Raw genomic sequence first — 20558 nt, 5'->3', positions numbered from 1 at the left:
TTTAATTTTCAAGAAAATATCAAAATATGAAACATACCAGTGGTTCACTAGTTTTATCTATTCGTACTATTTTGACACTTTCTTCTGCATACTGTGAAGCCCGATCCAACAGTTCCTCATCTGGAGATACTGATACTACTAAGGGGCCTTGCCTTTCAGCTATTTTGTCATGACTATAAAGAAGGCCTTGAAAGTCATATTTATTGAGTATATCTACTAATTCAGCAGCATCAGCTGAGGAATATTCCTGTAGGGAGCTTACTAGCTAAATCAAAAAAATTAAATAATACATATAGATATTATACACACACACTCACATAAAACATAGAAAAGCTCAATGAAACACTTAAAACTATTTAAGAATAGTTGATATTTAATTGTATTATGAATTTATCATAATATTTAAATGAATCTAAAATTAGTTTAACAGACTGGTCATTGATATTTAGGTTGTTGTTTTGGAATGCGACCAAAGCAACTAAGGCTCTTGAGCCAGAGTACTATGTAAATTGTGTGGTCTCCTGGCTGAGTTGCATTAAAAATCCAAATTTAACAAAATGGAACAAAAACCATATGAGACCAGTTAACTCATCTTCAGTTATAAAAATCCTTACAAAGCTTCTTTGTATCCTAAACAGGATTCAAGTCCTTCTAACCAAAGGATATTTGTCAATACTCATAACTACATAAACTCCCCTTAATATTTAAGTTACCATAAGATTTCTTTAGACAATGGAAATACTTATCTTGCATTTTTAAAATTTAATTTGCTCCTAAGTTGATCCAAAGTCCTGTTCAAATTACAAATTAGTTTTTTTTTATGTATGAATACACACACAGAAGTTTTTCATTCTGTGGTTTCCTTTACATATCACATCCTTCATATCCCTGCCCAAAAACAGAAACTAAGCTCAAGACATACAGGGTGTTCGGGATAAATTTGACATATTTATAATTAATTATATTTTTCCGTAAGTTACATGTATTAACACACACTTCTCTTCATTTAAAAGTTTGGACCCTTCTTCATTCATATACAAGATGTCAGAAAGGATGGATAGCTGGAACCCACCTGAATCATGGAAGAGAATAACTTGTATCATGATGATTCGTGCCCGCCATCAAAATAAGGATATTACGACTGCTGCCCAATGCTCCCTGAATACAGTATAAACAATCAGGCATGAACTAGAGACTTGCAATGGTGACTACGAGGATGTAGCAAGAAGAAAGATCCCTAGCAGACGATCTGATTGCGTTCGTACAGCAGAATTCCTCGCAAATCTGCAGGAACAGGTGTTGAAGAACCCTGGCATTGGAATTCGGGCTTTGTTCGTGGAGTTGCTAACTGTAGTCAAGCCCTGGATAACAAGGGTAGCCAATGGTAGGCCGTATGTATGGCAGCAGGATTCGGCCCCTTGCCACACCTCTGGGAAAAGTCAAAAATGGTTGTCTGAAAATTTCTACGACTTCACCAGTCCAAATGTTTGGCCTCCAAACTCCCCAGACCTTAACCCCATGGATTATTTTGTATGGGGCGCAGTTGAAAAAGACACCAATCGCACTTCCAGTAATACAAAAGCCCAGTTAATGGATAAAATTAAAACAGTTTTTGCGGCCCTTCCCAGGGAGACTGTAGCATCAGCTTGTTCGAGGTTCCGAAGCAGAATTGAAGCTGTGATCGATGCTAATGGTGGTTATTTTGAGTAAATCTTGTTGATAGTATTGTAATTAACTCTGCCTGTAATGTTTTTTTGTCAATTCATTAAATTTAATAGATACAAAGAAGATTTTCTTTTTCCTTACGAAACTGTCAAATTTATCCCGAACACCCTGTACTTTCTCAGAGTTCAGAACATCCAAAATTACTTATACCCTAAAAGTTAACAGCTCATACCAACTAGCTGTTTCAGGTGTCTCAAAATTCTACACATTAACAGATTTATAATAAATGTAGTTGATGTGTAGAATTTATTTCTTCAACATATTAGTTAGCAAATTAACAGCCTTAGTATGACATTCAGAAAAAAGGCCTATAGATATTCTCTTCAGGATACCTAAGAGAGAACACTCAACTTTTAGATGCTTAACTAAGTTCAAAATCTAAAATGATGAGGAAAAGTCACAGTGAACAGGTATATACGTAACTTTGGTGGATTCTTGTTGGTCTGTAGCAGTTGTGTGCTGGAGCCAGCTTGTATGAGCCTATTTTGCAAATCTCAAGAATTCTGTGAGCCAGTTAAACCGATTTGGGCTACAAACTGCAGCGTGGCACACATTTTGATCCATAATGGCTATCAGCATTTAGACTTATTTATGGAGACATAGAAAATCTAGCCAAGGTGCATTTATTTCAGCACCTTTTGTGCTTTCGTTCCCCAGCTCTCCCCATAAAGAAACTAGTGTAGGAATCATCTCCACTAGCAATTCCACAGAATTTTACTTTTAAACATCTAGAAATGCAAAGAATTCACATTTCTAGAATTGCTGTGAACCTATTAAGATCATTACCCTAAACAATCAAGCAGATGTTCGCTAATGATAAAATTTGTTTAAGCTTTAGGCAAAGGGAGGAGGTTAGTAATTCAACCTTCCTTGATTAAACAAGAGGTTGTAATTCTCATGAGGGAGAAAGCACTGTTTTTTTTTTTATGCAAGCCAGTTGTTAAAAAAAAAAAATTACCAACACACCCCTAGTATGTAGCCACACAGATAACATCCTGTTCTCCATGCCAACAGGTATTAAACCATCATAGTGGAGTAGACTACCTATCACAGAACAAATCATGGGCTTACCAAAATAAAACCTGTAAAGCCCATTTTTGTGCCTTTTTTAGTTATCTACACAGTTAAGTGCAAAATACAAATTTTGTCAGAATATACTCTACTGACAAAATGCAAGTCCAGCTGGATCTAACACTCGATAATCTTAGATGGTTCATATTAGATAAGTCTAAACAGCACTGTATTTATACAACACTGTAAATACACGTGAATATGTGTACTGTTCAAGGATAACAAATGCTTGAACAGTAAGAACTCTGGAAGTTCCCTAAATTATATTCAACTCTAAAAACCCTATACAGCAAAAATATCTAAGTGCACTTGACAGATGTAGCTCTATCAAATAACCTATAACAATCTCTATTAATTATTTTAACAATGTTCAAGTGATTTTGATAGCAAGTTGTGCAAAATGAATTAAGGATCAAGATCTTTCCAAACAGTTTCAATGACATTAGGTACGAGAATGGGAAAATGAACAAGGTATGTAAATAAGAATAAAACAAGTTTCAAAAATTGTTATTGTTGCTTTATCATGAAATTATGTTTGCAGAAAGTAACTTTGAGATGAAATATCCATGCCTTCAGGTAAAATGGTACCTGGTTTAAAAATTACATTTTGTAAACAAAATTGCAGATATAGAAATATTGCTTTGCAGGACACTAAGGCAATTGATGTAAAATCATCAATCTTCATATGCAGGTACCACTGTTTGCTTATACTTGGTTAAAGGATTAAACAAGGATTAAATTTCTTGGCAAGTATAATTTACTTTAAAACTGTAGACAGATTTTAAAAACTATCTTCAATTAAAAGACTACATTCTGTTTGATTTGAAAAGGAAACCCCATGTATTTCAGAATCATCTTAAATTTTGTCAGACTTCCCCCTTTCACCAGGAATTTTACTGTTTTGAGAATACAGTCATCCCTCGACTTACGTCCATTTGAGTTATGTCCTTTCGAAAATACGTCCGTGATCCCATACAGGAATAAATAAAATTTTTAGCTATGCTTTTGAACAAGACGCAAGCAAGCATAAGGTAAAGCATATACATTGTCTACAGCACTTTCAGCAGCAACCACCCTTGTTTTGAAGAATCACAGAAAAAAGCAAGCAGTTAATTTTGAAATGAAGTTTCAAAATATGAAACTTGCATCATACATAGAGGACCTGAACCAAAAGGGCATACTCCTTAGCATTATGACCATAACCACTAAGTTTCTTCAGCATGTTGAAGGAGAAAGCAGGACCCAATTGCGACTTCGAATTGAACGCTTCTTCAGGTTGATTCATAAGATTCAAGCAGCGTTTTGTGCTGCATAATGTGAAAATGTATGGTGAATAAGTGCAGATGAGAAGCCAGCCAAACAGTTTGTGGAGAAATTGGATAAAATTATTATTATGAAGGAAAAACTCCTAATAGAATCATAATACGGGCTTTAAGAGTTTTGAAACCAGGCATAGACATTCATTCACAAAAAGCTAAAATCTATGCCTGGTTTCAAAGCTCTTAAAGCCTGTATTATGATTCTATTAGGAGTAATGTGGCTGGATATAAACTGAAACCATTTGTGAAATGGCACAGTTTGAATTCACGAGCCTTCAAAACCATTAGGAAGCATATTCTTCCAGTTCATTATTGGAGCAATAAGAAGTCATGGATGACTCAAAAATTGTTTGAGGATGCCTTAATCAACTGTTATGCGAGTGAAATGGAAAGCTATTGTGTGAAAGAAAATGTACAATTTAAACTTTTATTAATTCTAGATAATGTTCCAGGTCATACGTTTTATAGCGGCGATCTTCAAGTTCATGTTTTTGTTTTTCCCTCCAAACACTACGTCATTGATCCAACCAATGGATCAGGGAGTTCTTGCAGTGTTTAAGGCTTATTATCTATGGAGAACTTTTTCACAAGCCATTTCTGCTACTGAAGGAAATGATCAGACTTCCATGCAATTCTGGAAATCATTCAATATTTATCATGCTATTAAAAATATTATTGTGGTTTGAGACGAAGTGACCTCAATGTATGAGTGGCATATGGAAAAAGACATTAAAATGGTTTGTGCACGATTTTGGAAGTTTGTAATAGTGGGCCTAGCAAACAATCTGAATGTGGGAGTGATGACGACATAATTCAACTCATAGAAATTGCCCCTGAATTGACCAAGAAGAACTGATCGAACTGGAGGAACAACCTGTTGCAGAAGAAGAAAAACGAGAAAAGGAAGAGTGAAAAGAGAAACAAGAAGAGGTAGTTTAACATTTCACAGTGAAGGGGCTTGTAGAAATGTTCTCTGAAGTTAGCGGTGTTCTCAAAATGGCTGAAGACGGACCCCAATGTTGACGCTACTTAATAATAGAAACGAAAGTACACAATGTGTTTGCTTGCTATAAACAAATTTATGATGAAAAGAAGAAAAGGAATAAGCAAAGTACGTTAGACATTTTCATCAAAAAAACAAACAAAGGTTACACCAGAAGAGCCACAGCCTGATCGTTCACACAAGAAAGGTAATGAAAATGTGATTGTGGAGGAAGATTTGAGTGATTATTCTCCTGTTTTATAGTGGTAGTAACACACAGTACAGTTTTATATTAAGGTTTAAAAATTAAAATGACAGTATGCTTATTATGGTTAAGTCCCTAACCCCTATAACTCTATTGATTTAATGTATTGACTTACGTCCGACTCGCATCCTGCAAGATGAAATGAAACCCAGATGTAAGTCAAGGGATGACTGTACTCTTAAGAAGTCTTAAAGTTCTACTGATGCTTCTGAGACCCATCCATTTGTTTTGTCCATCTCATACTTGAGATTCATAACAGTCTCTCTTGTAACACAAGATCTCAGGAGCAGCTATCCTTTTCTGAGACTACTAAGAAGGACCTCCCACGATTAGTCTTTTTACTCCATGGAGGCCTGAATAATAATAATAATACTTTATGTTTCAAGTTTCACATCTATAAGTAGCTACTGAAATACACATGCATCCAGAATTTTCAACTTTATTCCTGAAGTGATAGATCTGTCCTTTCCAGCTTTAAAATAGTTTCTGATTGTTTAAGCCTTTCATAACATTCTTCTAAACAGCGATTCTTCACACTGACAATGTATCTTGAGTACTTAAATTTGCTAACTTTGTCAATTATTTTTTCATTAATGTATACTTTGTTTCTCAAAGCCTTCCCTCTCTCTATGTTTTCAGATCAGAACATAATGAAGTATTTGTTATTTTTATTTACAAAAAAAAATGTGCTGTTGCTATTACAACGGAAAAGTAATTGTTACATGAAATTTCTTCAGGCAAATTTTAGTTAACTCCAAACAAAGCAACAATATCCTAAAAAAAAATGTGTGTAGCACTTCCAAAGAAACTAAGAATCATGAATAATAATAATAATCCCCCCCCCTTCCAGATAAGTTTCACCAATGAGACAATAGATCTCAAAGACACTCAACCAGATTTTGACAGTTTATAATCCTGATTATCAGCTGAATCTAAATATACAGAAAATGCATGGGGGGGAGGAATACTTCCTGTAGTCATTACATACCTACAGGAAGAATGGTCCTGTTTGTAAATCAGGAAATTTGGTATTTCCTGATTTACTAAAGCTTTCCCATTTTGGATTTAAGTTCTGATTTCACCTTTATTGAATTATAACCTTCTGGATGAAATACTAATAGGCCACGTTCATGAATTAATTACTGAAATATATAATAATTTTAGCAGTTTAAAATATTTCTTAAGCTATGAAGGTTGCTGTTTATTAAGAATAGCCAAAACAACTTCAAGGCAAGAAAATATATCTTCCATTTTACAGTTTAAATGCAATGGCCTCTAGCATCCAAAGTAATCTTCAGTGCCATATAAACCAAATGAATCTTAGATGACTAGGTTAGTCAAATTCTATCTGCAATTTTGCTATATTTGTCAGTTGTGTATTCTCTCACTAGTTTACAGGATGAAAAACCTGCCACCTTATCAAATGATCTAACTCACCTGCAGTTGAAATACTTTATAAAAAAGGTTCCTTGTATCCTAAATAGATTTGAACCTAGGTCTTTCCAAAGGATATCACTGCTATAGTGGATCTATCAACTATGTGTCTTAATTGTGTGCATATGCACACACACACACACATATATGTTCATTCTTTGGTAAAATGATGAAGTGTTTTCCATAGAACAAGAGAAGTGATAAAAGTTTTACCAAGGAAAAGGTAAATGAAATGTGAGTGGGTTACTAACACATGCATTTCTCTAAAAATGTCAGACATATGTTTTCCCTAAGTTTCATATCACTGCCTGTCCACTCATAAATTCTGTTTATAATCAACAACCACTCCTCAAATATTATCTAGTTTATAATTTTTGTGTTTATTTTGACTCCACTTTGGTGCCATGAAAGAGTGACAATACAAAATAAAAATCATGTCAGGAGTACCTTCTAAGTTTCTTTGCACATTCTTTGTGCAGGAATTAGCACCCTAAAACATGCTGATATTACAACCTAAAACATGCTGAAAAAGTCATCCCAGTGCTAGTTTTCACCTCAAAAGGTTGCACTATCTGAAGACTTCCTCTCTCATCTGTCCTTTCCCTAGCATTGATTACATTATTTCCACCTTTATATAAAATGACATTGTGGATATTCAAGAATTTTATTTCTAATGCAAATCACTTTTATGCTGTCTGCATTTACCAAAACCATCTGTCCATTTCTTTTACTAAGCTGGCCATAACTGCTGCTCTGTAGTGGTAGTTCAACTATACAGAGCAGTTCAACATTATCCCTACTTAAGAAAAAACCTCCATGTCCGACCACCTCCTATCTTCTTCTTTCACTATGCCTTATCCCATGTTAAACGGGGTTGGCGCACTGATCTTTAACCTTCCTCTTCCAAGTTCTCCAGTCCAGGGCATCCTTCGGACTCCATCCTTTCTCCCTAAGATCCTTTGTCACCTTATCCCTCCACCTGAGCTTGGGCCTGCCTCTTTTCCTCCAACTCCACATACTCCACTCGTTTACCAACATACTCCTCACCCTTCCTCTCTACATGTCCAAACCACCTCAGCCTACTTTCTTGTATCTTCTTGCCAATTGGTCCCACCTTAACCGTCCCTCTGATGTAGTCATTCCTTATCCTGTCCTTCTTTGTCACACCACTCATCCATCTCAACATCCGCATCTCTGCTACCTCCATCTTCCTCTCACGTGCCTTTGTTATAGGTCACGTCTCTGTGCCATGAAGCATCACTTTCCTTTCCTCTTACAACTCACTCTCTTGTCGCACAGGACCCCGCTCATCTTCCTCCAATTCATCCAGCCGCATGTTATTCGGTGCTGTATTTCCTCATCCAGGTCACCATTCCTCTCGACGACCGACCCAAGGTACTTGAATTTCTTCCCTGAAATGAGCCTTTCACCCTGAAGTCGTATGATCATATCCTCGTCACTCCCCGTTGGCATATATTCAGTCTTCTCTCGGTTAATTTTCATGCCTCTCTCCTCCAATACCTTTCTCCACTCTTCCAGGGTATTTTCAAGCTTCTCTCGGGATGATTCGCATAGAACAATGTCGTTAGCAAACAGCATGCTCCATGGTGCCTCCTTCTTGACATCCTCCACAAGTACATCCATGACCAGGTCAAAGAAGTAGGGGCTCAGAACTGACTCTTGGTGTAACCTATGACAATGGGGAACCCTTCTGTCATGCCAACACTAGACCTGACCTGAGTTTCTGTTCCCTCATACATCTCCTTCACCATCCTCATACTTCTCCGACATCCCCTTCCTCCTCATACACCTCCATACCTTCTACCTGGCCACTCTGTTGTATGCCTTTTCCAGGTCTATAAACACCATGTGCAGCTCCACTTCCATCTCTCTATATTTCTCCATCAATCGCCTTAGCTCAAATATCACATCCGTTGTCCCTCTTCCTGGCATAAATCCAAACTGCTCCTCACCAATTTTCGTTTCCTACCGTATCCTCCCTTCAATTACTCTTTCCCATATCTTCAATGTGTGTGACATCAGCTTGATCCCTCTATAGTTGCCACAGTCTTGAACATCTCCTCTTCCTTTGTAGATTGGGACAAGAATACTTTTCTTCCATTCCTCTGGTATCTTTTCCTGTTGGGCTATTTTCCTCATCAGATCCCATAACATATCCACGCCCTCACTGCCCAAACTTTTCCACACTTCCCCAGGTATCTGGTCTTCCCCCACAGCCTTTCCATTCTTCATTTTTCTCAGTACCCAATCTACTTCCTCTCTACTTATGTCTTGCACCGGTCTCTCGTTTGCCTCTCCGTCCTCGCACCTCTCCCTCGGATTCTCCTCATTTAGTAGTTTACGGAAATATTCTTTCCATCTTCCTCTGATTTTGTCCTCCTCTTATAATACTACTCCTGAGGCATCCTTTATCTACTTGACTGATGTCATGTCTTTCGAGGCCTTATCTCTGGCTTTCACTATTCTCAACAACTGAGCTTCACCTCCATGTCCGACCACCTCCTATCTTCTTCTTTCACTATGCCTTATCCCATGTTAAACGGGGTCGGCGCACCGATCTTTAACCTTCCTCTTCCAAGTCCGACCACCTCCTATATAATAACTAAATAATTACTCTGTAACTGAAGACAGAATTATTATCTCATTTACAGTCACATCCTCTGATAAGGATTAGAGAGTGCACTTTCTTCTCATATGGTGTTTACTTCTTCCAGTCTGGGTTTCTCCCATGATTACTGGCTTGGTGTCTACTGAATTAATTCACTAATACATTTCACATTCACTATAATAATATCTCACTGTATATTTTGTACTGTTAGCCTCTACTTCATTACCAAATAGCTTATAAGCTGGTGGTCTATTCATGAATCAACTTCTGTTTGACCAGCCAGTCCCAGCTGGCTGATGGATAGTGTCTACTCCCAACCAAACAAACCATAGGTTTGAATTCCTCCATGAGCACTGATGTTGCCAAATTTCTATAGATCAAACATGGTACTTCCACAAGTACCATGTTTGATCTCCTTTCACTGATCTATGATCAGTGAAAGGAGATCATACATCTTATTAAGTTGGGCACCATGGCTGTTTGTTCCTCACACTATGATGTCTGTTGACTTCTTTCCAAGCAGTGCATATAGAATTATTCTCAATTGCAGTCATTTCTAGTTTTACTTCCTGGGATAGTATATAGTCACTATTTCTTTTATGGCATCCTTATATCAGATTTATCACCTTTCATGTTGTTTTGTCCCAATGATAAAAAAATTTTCACATCCTGAATTTTCTATAAAAAATGGTTGATTCCTCTGTACTCAGTTACAAAAATTTGTGTAAAATTTTTCTCTCGCTTATAGTAAAAGTTTCACATGTGATGCTGCAAGTATTCTGGTTTACTTGATAGCTGAAAGTTTGAAATAGTCTGTCAAGTAGTCAGTGGAACCCTTAATCAAAAAGTTCCTCATAAAAGGCAAATACAGAAATCATACAGTTTAGAACTTGTATGATTTCTGAAAATGCAAAGCCAAAAGTTATGTCACATATCATTTTCAGAAATGAATTTCACAATGCCAACACTATTTGCAAAATAAATGGATATTGATTATCTTCCCCTTAAAATAGGCATTTTTGAAACATTATACATACTAAATAAGATAAAAATTCTTCCAACCAGCTCTCCTTATTGGCTAAGCAGACAGAATTTTCATATAGAATTTCCACTTTCCAACTTGCAGGCCATATTATGTAGAGTATGCATCAACCACCTTGCTGGAAGAGGATTTGAACAGGTTTCATATTTTGTCTCCAGGGCTTCTAGATTAATACTATGGCAGGGCTAAAGGTTTTTAAAAAGCATCACATCTTTAAAAGTAAGAGACTGACAAAAAAAAAAAAAAAAAAAAAAAAAAAAAAAAAAAAAAAGATGTGTATTACAATATGATGGCTACCCTTTGGTTGGAAAAGACTTGGATCTGATTCATTGTTATGTGAACAATCTTTACAAGGACTTTAAGTGAAAATGAGTGAAAGCTCCGATTTTTTTTTTTTGCAAGATATACAAACTAGCCAAAGCATACAATGCATTCCAACAAAAATACATTGGAATGGAATTAGTTGGGTGAATATTGTAGTATGAAATGGCAGTAAGTTCTGGGATTCTGCGGAAATGTCATGTAACAATATTATTATTCTCTACTTCAATAGATATTATAATGAAGATTATAAATTTAAACTGGTTTAACAACATAAGATTGAAATTACACCTATCTAGATTTAATATTATATGAGGGTTATACTGAATTATAAAAAATTGTAAACATGATTACTGTTGAACAAGAAAGCCAAGGATATTTCTTCATATTTTATATGCTAATAAAAGTCAATTCATTACATGGCTTTTTTTATTTTTTTTTATTAAGCTGCTCCTGGCTTTCAATAAGAAGTGCAACAGTCTTTCAAGAAATGAAGTTTATTTGCCATCTAAAGATATTCAGAAACATCCATGTCTATATGGGATTCTAATCTACAGCCTATTGGAGACAAGTCAGTAGTATAGCTTGGGGGGGGGGGAGGTCTGCCCCTGGGCAGCACTTTGAACCTTGCCCTATACATCGTTTTGACTTTTTGTAGTATTTTTGGTGTGAACTGAGAGGGGCAGCAAACTCAGGGACCACCCTGGGTGGCAAATACACTATCCACCTGGCCATCCAGCCAGTTACACTACTGCCAGCCTTAAAGATATGCATTATCATCATAAGGCTGGTAACCTTATCTTCATCTATTACATAATTTTAAAGATGTTAATCTTTAAAGTAACATTTGTAGAATTCCAAAATCTAAAGGATATCAAAAAATCTTCAAGCTTAATATGTTAAGCAACTTCAATGTCTCATTCCTTAGTGTGAAGACAAAAATCCATGCTTTGGCTCATTTCTGAAAATACACAATGCCTTTAGTACAATGCTATTCAAATCTGCATATAATTATATTCAGTCATCTTTGATAACACTCGAAGTTTCATTACCAAAATGAAACATTTTAGTTGCACATTCTGAAAGTCCAGTCTATTTCAATACATTGAAATTATTATATTCATATAGAATGAAATGCGACTAGCCTTGCATAGATGAACATCTTCAAATCTTGTGGATCCTTAACATATATTCCATATTTTATACATTAAAATGAATAAGTATGAGAGCAGCTTATGATGGATAATTTTACGTACTGAAAATATTTTTCATAAAGGTTTAATTATACAAATTATTGTACAGAATTATATTTCATATATAGATACAAATATATATATTGAAATTGTTGCTTACTTCTTGAGCAGCACCCTGAGAATCACTAGAAAATGGGGTAGGTGGACAACTAAAACAGCAAATTTCCTGTATTTTGTTATGAAGATTCAGTGTATTCTGAAACTCTTCTGACTGAATTAGACTTTCGATTAATTTTAATTCTTCCCCTTTCATTCCATTTTTCTGAAGATATCCTTCAACTGCATGCAGTGATAAGAGTAATTCTGAGGATCCTAAACAATATATAAAAATTAATCTTGAAGAACAATTGTATAAGTGTTTATATGAGGAACACAATATATTATACATCTCACTGACTTATTGTTATTATTAATAAGAGAGACCTCCATGGAGTCAGGGACTCATCGAGAGAGGCCACATACTACATGCACCAGCTATCATACTTATTCTTGAATTCATTCACACTGCTTGCACTCACAACATCCAATGATAATCCATTCCAATCACATCACTCTATGAGAGAAAAATCTATCCCTCACCCCCCTTCTTAGCAGCATTCATTCTCGGCTCCCAAGGATGCGTGTCCTTTCCCCACCCTCCATAAATTGAAAAATTCTATCAACTGAAATCCTGTATGACCCTTTCAGAAGTTTGTAAGTCTCAATCATATAACCCCTCTTTCTCCTGTTTGCTAGTGTCTACAAATCTTCGATCTGTCTTCATAATCAGTATTCTTTACTTTAGTCAGTATGCTTTAGTGTTTGAAAGCATAATGAAGTTTTATATAACTCTACAGTGGTGTTAGTTAAGGTTTTAGAAAAGTTGAAAGCCAGAATTTAAGAATAGGTGGATAATAGTTTTCATCCTTTTTAAGAGGACACTGTGAGTTTGTTAAGGAGAAGTTTACCTTTGTTTCTATAATAAAATAATGACAGATTTGGATAAAAGCAATACTGCAATACTGTTGGACTTTGCAAAATCATATGACAGGATACCACACGAGATTCTGTTTAGTAAGTTGAAACAAATGAGGATGGATATTGGATTAGCAAGATGGATAAATGGGTTGTTGTCAAACATGCATCAAAGATTAATACACAGTAGAGCAGAGTTAAAGATCAGAATGTCATCAGAATGACAGACCAGAATGGTATGTCACAGGGCTCTGTTCTGGTCTACTGCTGTTTAATATCTGTACATTAATGATATTGGAGATAATCTGAAATGATATCCAGTTGTTTGCTGATGATGCAAAGTTGGGAAGAGCAATAGTAAATGACAGTGATGAAGCAATTCTGAAAAATGAATTGCATAAGCTAATATTGTGGGGAAAGGTTTCTCTTTTAACACGGCAAAATATAAAGTCATGTACTTTGGATTGAGAAAGTTTCAATCTGCGTAGTTTATTAATGAAGTATCACTGCCAGGGATCTGGGAGTTATGGATGATAAAGGACTAAAACTCAGGTCATATTACAAAAATTTCCAAGACTACACAGATCACTTGGATGCTTAAAAATATGCTGACTAATAGGGACAAAGAAGGCATTATTCCTCTCCATAAGGCTCCGATATGTCCACATCTGGGCCATTGTGCTCAGATTTCATCACCTAGGTTTCTCAGATGTGGAGGTTGATAAGAAGATTCAAAGATGGGTAACCAAGGTGGTTTTGGGACTATGAAATGTTCTGTATGAAGAGAGACTGAAGATTTGTGGGCTGCAAAAATTGGCAGATAAACAGGAGAGAGAGAGAGAGAGAGGATATGATGAAACATACAAGTTGCTACACAAGTTTTAAAGAATGGATATAGGGAAATTTTTTTTTTTTTAGTATGTGGTATGGGAAAAAAAGACATCATTAGAAGTTGAGTCAAGTTGCAGTAAGCAAGGATACAAGGTTTAGATTTTTTGCTACAAGGGTAGCAATGAGTGGAATGGGTTGTCTGAGGTGGTTGCCAGTACTTTGTGAATCAATTTAAAAAGATATGATATTGTGTGAAGAATGTTAATATGCCTCCCACAGTTAGATTTTAGATATATTGTAAATGTTTGTGGGCCCTCCTGCAATGTGTCTTTGGATCCTTTATTAACAGTAATATGTGATCTGCAATCAAATTTAAATATAAGCAGAAATGAAAATCTTATTCCAAACCTGTATTTAATTCACTGCTGAACAGATGGAACGTAAAAAAGCATCAAATAATACGTTTAAAGTACTTTGCCAAATAATTATGTTCCCTCATTCTCTCCTCCCCCACAAAAAAAGAAACTAGTCTCCAATCCTACAGATCAATTTTGACCACATGAAGCAAATGTGGTCCTTTTATTATGAAAGCTATTTTCATTGCTAATGCTTTTACTGAGAGCATGTTTTCAATGCCCCTCCCCCCTTTAAAACTACACCTCATAAAAATGGGGGGGGGGGGAGTTGAAAACATGCTCTCAATAAAAGCATTAATAATTTGAAAGCTACTTTTCATTTGAAAAAAATATATATATATTGGAAATAAATAATTGGTGTGTGTTTTTTCCGCAAATAAACTTAATGGGTACACTGATCCGCAAAAAAAAAAAAAAGTTTTATTTATTTTATTTTTTTGACCCTGGGTGCAAATCTTACTTCCCGGCCTTTCAAATATGCAAGCTCAACAAATTCATCATTTAATTTCATTGTGCGATTAACTTTTTAAAAATATTTGACATTTGTTTATTTTCTTAAGCTAATGCAGTGTGAAATATTCCTCAATAATCATCTTTGCAACTGTTAACTTTAGCAAAATATGTAATTTAAATCATGTCACAAAATTGGGATATATTTATATAATCGTTTGCTTCGTCTTAATTCTACTGCAGTATTTTTTTCGCATGAATGAAAGACAAAATTCAGCGGTCTATTTTAATAATAAAAAAAGCACTGCATAAAAATTTAATAGTTATCTTAACGATGAATTACTAAATCATCAACATTCAAATGGTAGTTTAACATACGAACGTTTAAGCAGTCGAAAACAAGCGCAAAAAGTAAATAATATTTATCTCCTCACCAATGAACTTCTGTTTTTATTTAAATACATCCAACGTCTTGTTGATTCAAAACAATTTTACAGAACACTACGACTTGTTCTTAACTACGCAATAATCCAGAACTAGTTTCTTACAAAATTCTGTATTTTATTGATATGAAACTAGCAAAATAAAATACTTTTTACCCAGTAATTCTATATCATGAAAGCAAACACCGTTTCAGGTCTGCGCTAACGAGCTTCACGCAAAGCAGCACGGCAAATCGTTTTGCTGGTGTTTGTGTGCTAAAAAGGGAAGTTCATATATCCATTTTAATAATGCAATATTTTAATAATAATAACTACGTGTGAGTATGTATGTTTCATTTCATAAAACTATCAATATGCAAGGATAAAATATGACCATATTTCGTATACAATTACCTACCTATATATTCTTCTTACAGCACAAACCACTGCTGTTATTCTCTACTTTCCCAACTAGTCTTTTTTTTTTTTTTTTTTTTTTTTTTTTGGCTGTCATTAAATAGTACCACATGAAATACGGTACTGCTTTAATATTATATATTGTTTAATAAAATTTAAAATATAACTATTACCAATTAAATACGAGTTGCATTTCGTAATAAGAGCCAAATGATAAGGAAGAGATCGGTATTTATTATTATTCTTTTATTATTATTTGACACCTGCAGGGAGTCCAAAGACTCATCGAGGGAGAGTGTGCCAACAGCAGCGAACGATTGGGGCCCCTTCCAACTACTAACCAGGCTCAAACTTACTTAACTGAGCCATTAGTAGCAGAGGCTCTACCAATCGACCAACCTTTGCCGGCCATTTTAGCTACAAATTAAAAAATATAATAATAATAAAATCTCCAGTCTCCTACTTCCAGTTATTGATGGCTCACTCACCTTCCACTCAAACCTTGGGTCCTCGGGGATAGTCTAATTCCTAGTCCGAGCCATCTGAACCTATAGTTATAACGAAGAATTATACAGACTCCAACATCACTCAACGAAGTTCTGTGATGTTACGTGATACACCTTGTATGACTGCTGTCTCAAGTTAAAGTATTAGCACTTAACAGTCAAGGACCAGGGTGACCACTCAGCAAAAATATCTCATACCAACTTATGGAAGAAAAATGTACTAAATCTGAAAAAAAAAGTACTAGTTTTTTATTTGCTTTCGTTACGCTCTGATTTGGGCATTTTACGATATCACTATCTTATCATCATAAATGAACTCAATGTGAAACCTCTAAATTAACACATGTACGACAAAAATGAAAAGATAAAAGTCAAAACTCATCTCATTGTAGTCATCTATGAGTCCAAGAGCTGCAGTTGTCATTCATAAAGGGGGAACGCTGTATCATCACACGGAATTTATTTATTTAGCACATTCACGATTTTTAATTCTCCCTCTCTGTATTCACTGCTGGCAACATATCTTTTGTCTTAGTGCTTTCAAATTCTGAAAAATCATAATCTAACCACCATCTTTCATCCCCCCCTAATTCCTGGATCCCATATATATATATATATATATATGTAGAAAGTTTTTTACCTTTGGTATAATATATGTTAAAGATACCAAGTTATTTTAAACCTGTTTTTTTACTCCATTTCCCAAGTAAGCAAACAGACAAATAAGTCAAGTTTGCGCCTGCATGTAATGCAAGTCTAACTGACCCGTAAAGTAGTACAAGTCCAGGCAACTCGTGGTCAAGTTAGAATAAGCTCTGATCCCTATTCTTAATATTTACCCTTAATGCAAAGCCCATCTCCTTGAGGAGATGTATGATGCTATGCATTAAAGGCAAGGGGCCACTACCCAGATCGGTTTCGACCTTTATTGAGATCTCATCAGTGGGAGCCAGGCTTAGAAATACCAATTGATTTTTATTATTTTTTTATACAAAATAAGGAAGTTGTATAGGATTGTTGATGATAAAATTAAATATTACAAGCAACTTAATAAATATATTTATATATCGAGAAAAATTGTAGGTGCTGCAGTTCCGCAGTGCCTATGCACGAGTCGCCCCTGATTACACCTGAGTATAGCTGTATAAAAAAGTACATACTTCTTATGAGATTGATTGTCCTTGACAGAGTGACCACATCTAGTACTTTTTATAAATTTTTAGTGTTCTAGTATGTTGACCAACAGATCTAGTACTTTCTTCCTTCCTAATAATAATAATAACAACATGAGAGTTAGACATACGAGTTTCATATTTTTCTCTCCTCCCACCTTCCCATATGTCACATTCAGTGACACAAGCATGATTTCTCTTTTTTTCTCCCTTTCTCACTGTTCGCTAACTTTCTTTTCCCCACTCCCGAACCCATACTCACGCAATCCGACAGGTATTAGCTAATAAACATATATTCTTTGCTATTCAAACACCTCTCGCGCGTTATAAGATTACTATAGCAATGAAAACAAGTGGAAAATTAAATATTTTAATATGAGTAATCACCTTTTATTTATGCACAGCGTAAATTGGACCCCCATTGAAAAGATAAATCCATTATTCATGTATCTATATTTATTCATTATTTATATCCAGTTTTTAGACATAGAAATGTATATCTAGGGACGTTACGAAGAGCTTGATAGATAATGGCAACTATAGATAATGGCAACAGACTAGAAGCATTTAAAAAAAAGTTTATTTTGGAATAAAGTTCTTGAAATGAAAAATGCTGTAGGAGAACAAATGTTTCCTAATTTAACAACATTAGTTAAAGCTGTACTGTGCCTCCCTCATTCATCAGCAGCAAATGAAAGAATATTTTCAGCAGTGACAAATAAGATTAAAATAAGAAATCAATTACAAACTCACTTAATGAATGGACTCCTTTTGACAAAAGAAAAATTGAAACTTTCATCAGCTACAGATTTTACTATTTCTGAAGAGTTAATTAATTTAGCAAAATCTGCTAAAAATAATGAATAAATACTTCCGGTGTTTTCTTGTGAATGGGCACCCCTGTGTATGTATATATGTAAATATACATACACAGCAGAAGTCCCAGTTGTAAATCTAGCACTTAATATGTGTATTAATTTAATATATAACTTTTAGTGTTTAAAATAATGTAATGCATATTTTTTTAGTGTTTAAAATAATGTAATGCATATTTTTTTAGTGTTTAAAATAATGTAACGTTAAATTTTCAGTTATTTAATATGCTATTTACATATATACATACACAGGGGTGCCCATTCACAAGAAAACACCGGAAGTATTTATTCATTATTTTTAGCAGATTTTGCTAAATTAATTAACTCTTCAGAAATAGTAAAATCTGTAGCTGATGAAAGTTTCAATTTTTCTTTTGTCAAAAGGAGTCCATTCATTAAGTGAGTTTGTAGTTGATTTCTTATTTTAATCTTATTTGTCACTGCTGAAAATATTCTTTCATTTGCTGCTGATGAATGAGGGAGGCACAGTACAGCTTTAACTAATGTTGTTAAATTAGGAAACATTTGTTCTCCTACAGCATTTTTCATTTCAAGAACTTTATTCCAAAATAAACTTTTTTCAAATGCTTCTAGTCTGTTGCCATTATCTATCAAGCTCTTCGTAACGTCCCTAGATATACATTTCTATGTCTAAAAACTGGATATAAATAATGAATAAATATAGATACATGAATAATGGATTTATTCATGTATCTTTGGGGGTCCAATTTACGCTGTGCATAAATAAAAGGTGATTGCTCATATTAAAATATTTAATTTTCCACTTGTTTTCATTGCTGTAGTGATCTTATAACGCGCGAGAGGTGTTTGAATAGCAAAGAATATATGTTTATTAGCTAATACCTGTCGGATTGCGTGAGTATGGGTTCGGGAGTGGGGAAAAGAAAGTTAGCGAACAGTGAGAAAGGGAGAAAAAAAGAGAAATCATGCTTGTGTCACTGAATGTGACATATGGGAAGATGGGAGGAGAGAAAAATATGAAACTCATATGTCTAACTCTCATGTTGTTGTTATTATTATTAGGAAGGAAGTACTAGATCTGTTGGTCAACATACTAGAACACTAAAAATTTATAAAAAGTACTAGATGTGGTCACTCTGTCAAGGACAATCAATCTCATAAGAAGTATGTACTTTTTTATACAGCTATACTCAGGTGTAATCAGGGGCGACTCGTGCATAGGCACTGCGGAACTACAGCACCTTCAATTTTTCTCGATATATAAATATATTTATTAAGTTGCTTGTAATATTTAATTTTATCATCAACAATCCTATACAACTTCCTTATTTTGTATAAAAAAATAATAAAAATCAGTTGGTATTTCTAAGCCTGGCTCCCACTGATGAGACCTCAATAAAGGTCGAAACCGATCTGGGTAGTGGCCCCTTGCCTTTAATGCATAGCATCATACATCTCCTCAAGGAGATGGGCTTTGCATTAAGGGTAAATATTAAGAATAGGGATCAGAGCTTATTCTAACTTGACCACGAGTTGCCTGGACTTGTACTACTTTACGGGTCAGTTTAGACTTGCATTACATGCAGGCGCAAACTTGACTTATTTGTCTGTTTGCTTACTTGGGAAATGGAGTAAAAAAACAGGTTTAAAATAACTTGGTATCTTTAACATATATTATACCAAAGGTAAAAAACTTTCTACATATATATATATATATATATATATATATATGGGATCCAGGAATTAGGGGGGGATGAAAGATGGTGGTTAGATTATGATTTTTCAGAATTTGAAAGCACTAAGACAAAAGATATGTTGCCAGCAGTGAATACTGAGAGGGAGAATTAAAAATCGTGAATGTGCTAAATAAATAAATTCCGTGTGATGATACAGCGTTCCCCCTTTATACGGGAGTTCATGGTACCATCTAGTCCCCCCCAAAAAAAAATTTATGCGGGCTCCGGAACCAGCATAGGCTGACGAATCAGGCCTATGGCTGGGTCAGTATTCCTGACTGTAATCTGTGTGTGTCCTGGGACCGGTTTGCCTGCTTGCAGGATGAAAAACACCAGATAAACTGGCGGAAAAAACCCTGCTGTCCACGCCCAAGTCCGGCTAACTTGGCTATGGCTGAGGAAGATCCTTGAGTTCCTCACATCGTTGACGGGAATCGAACCTAGGACACTCCTTCCCCAGGCATATGGTTGCGAAGCGCAAAGCCAGGTTAACCGCGCGGGCGTGAATGTGCTGGGTAGCAGTTAAAATTAGTGAATGACAGTGGCAGGGTCGTCGCCAGATTAGATCGCGCCCTGATGCTAACAATTAAATATCACCCCTGATTGATTATAACACAAAAATACAGTATAAGAAAATCTCCAATTGCTATTCCGTTTTTATTACATGAGAAACATTAATGCAAAACGATCACATAATAATATTAATAAAATGTTTGTTCTATGGGGATATCGCACAATAAAACTGTTTATAAGCTA

The 20558-nt window shown here is 35.2% G+C and overlaps 1 protein-coding gene across 2 annotated transcripts in view; it reads right to left on the bottom strand.

Annotated features, from left to right (window-relative positions):
- LOC150104654 (protein PALS1-like) overlaps positions 1-20558 on the bottom strand; it is a 282994-nt gene that overhangs the window by 103766 nt on the left and 158670 nt on the right. For both annotated transcript variants that reach the window (XM_090395246.1, XM_090395247.1), the window contains 2 exons: positions 12142-12353; positions 38-265 (listed from right to left, as the gene is read on the bottom strand). In XM_090395246.1, coding sequence (XP_090251372.1) covers positions 38-265; positions 12142-12353 — 440 coding nt within the window. The remainder of the gene's footprint in view (positions 1-37; positions 266-12141; positions 12354-20558) is intronic.

Source organism: Typopeltis vanoorti, chromosome 7 (genome assembly GCF_054136105.1).
Source record: "Typopeltis vanoorti isolate ZY-2024b chromosome 7, IOZ_Tvanoo_1.0, whole genome shotgun sequence".
Lineage (NCBI taxonomy): Eukaryota > Metazoa > Arthropoda > Arachnida > Uropygi > Thelyphonidae > Typopeltis > Typopeltis vanoorti.
Note: the sequence above shows the minus strand (reverse complement) of the source record. Positions and strands in the feature narration are given on the sequence as shown.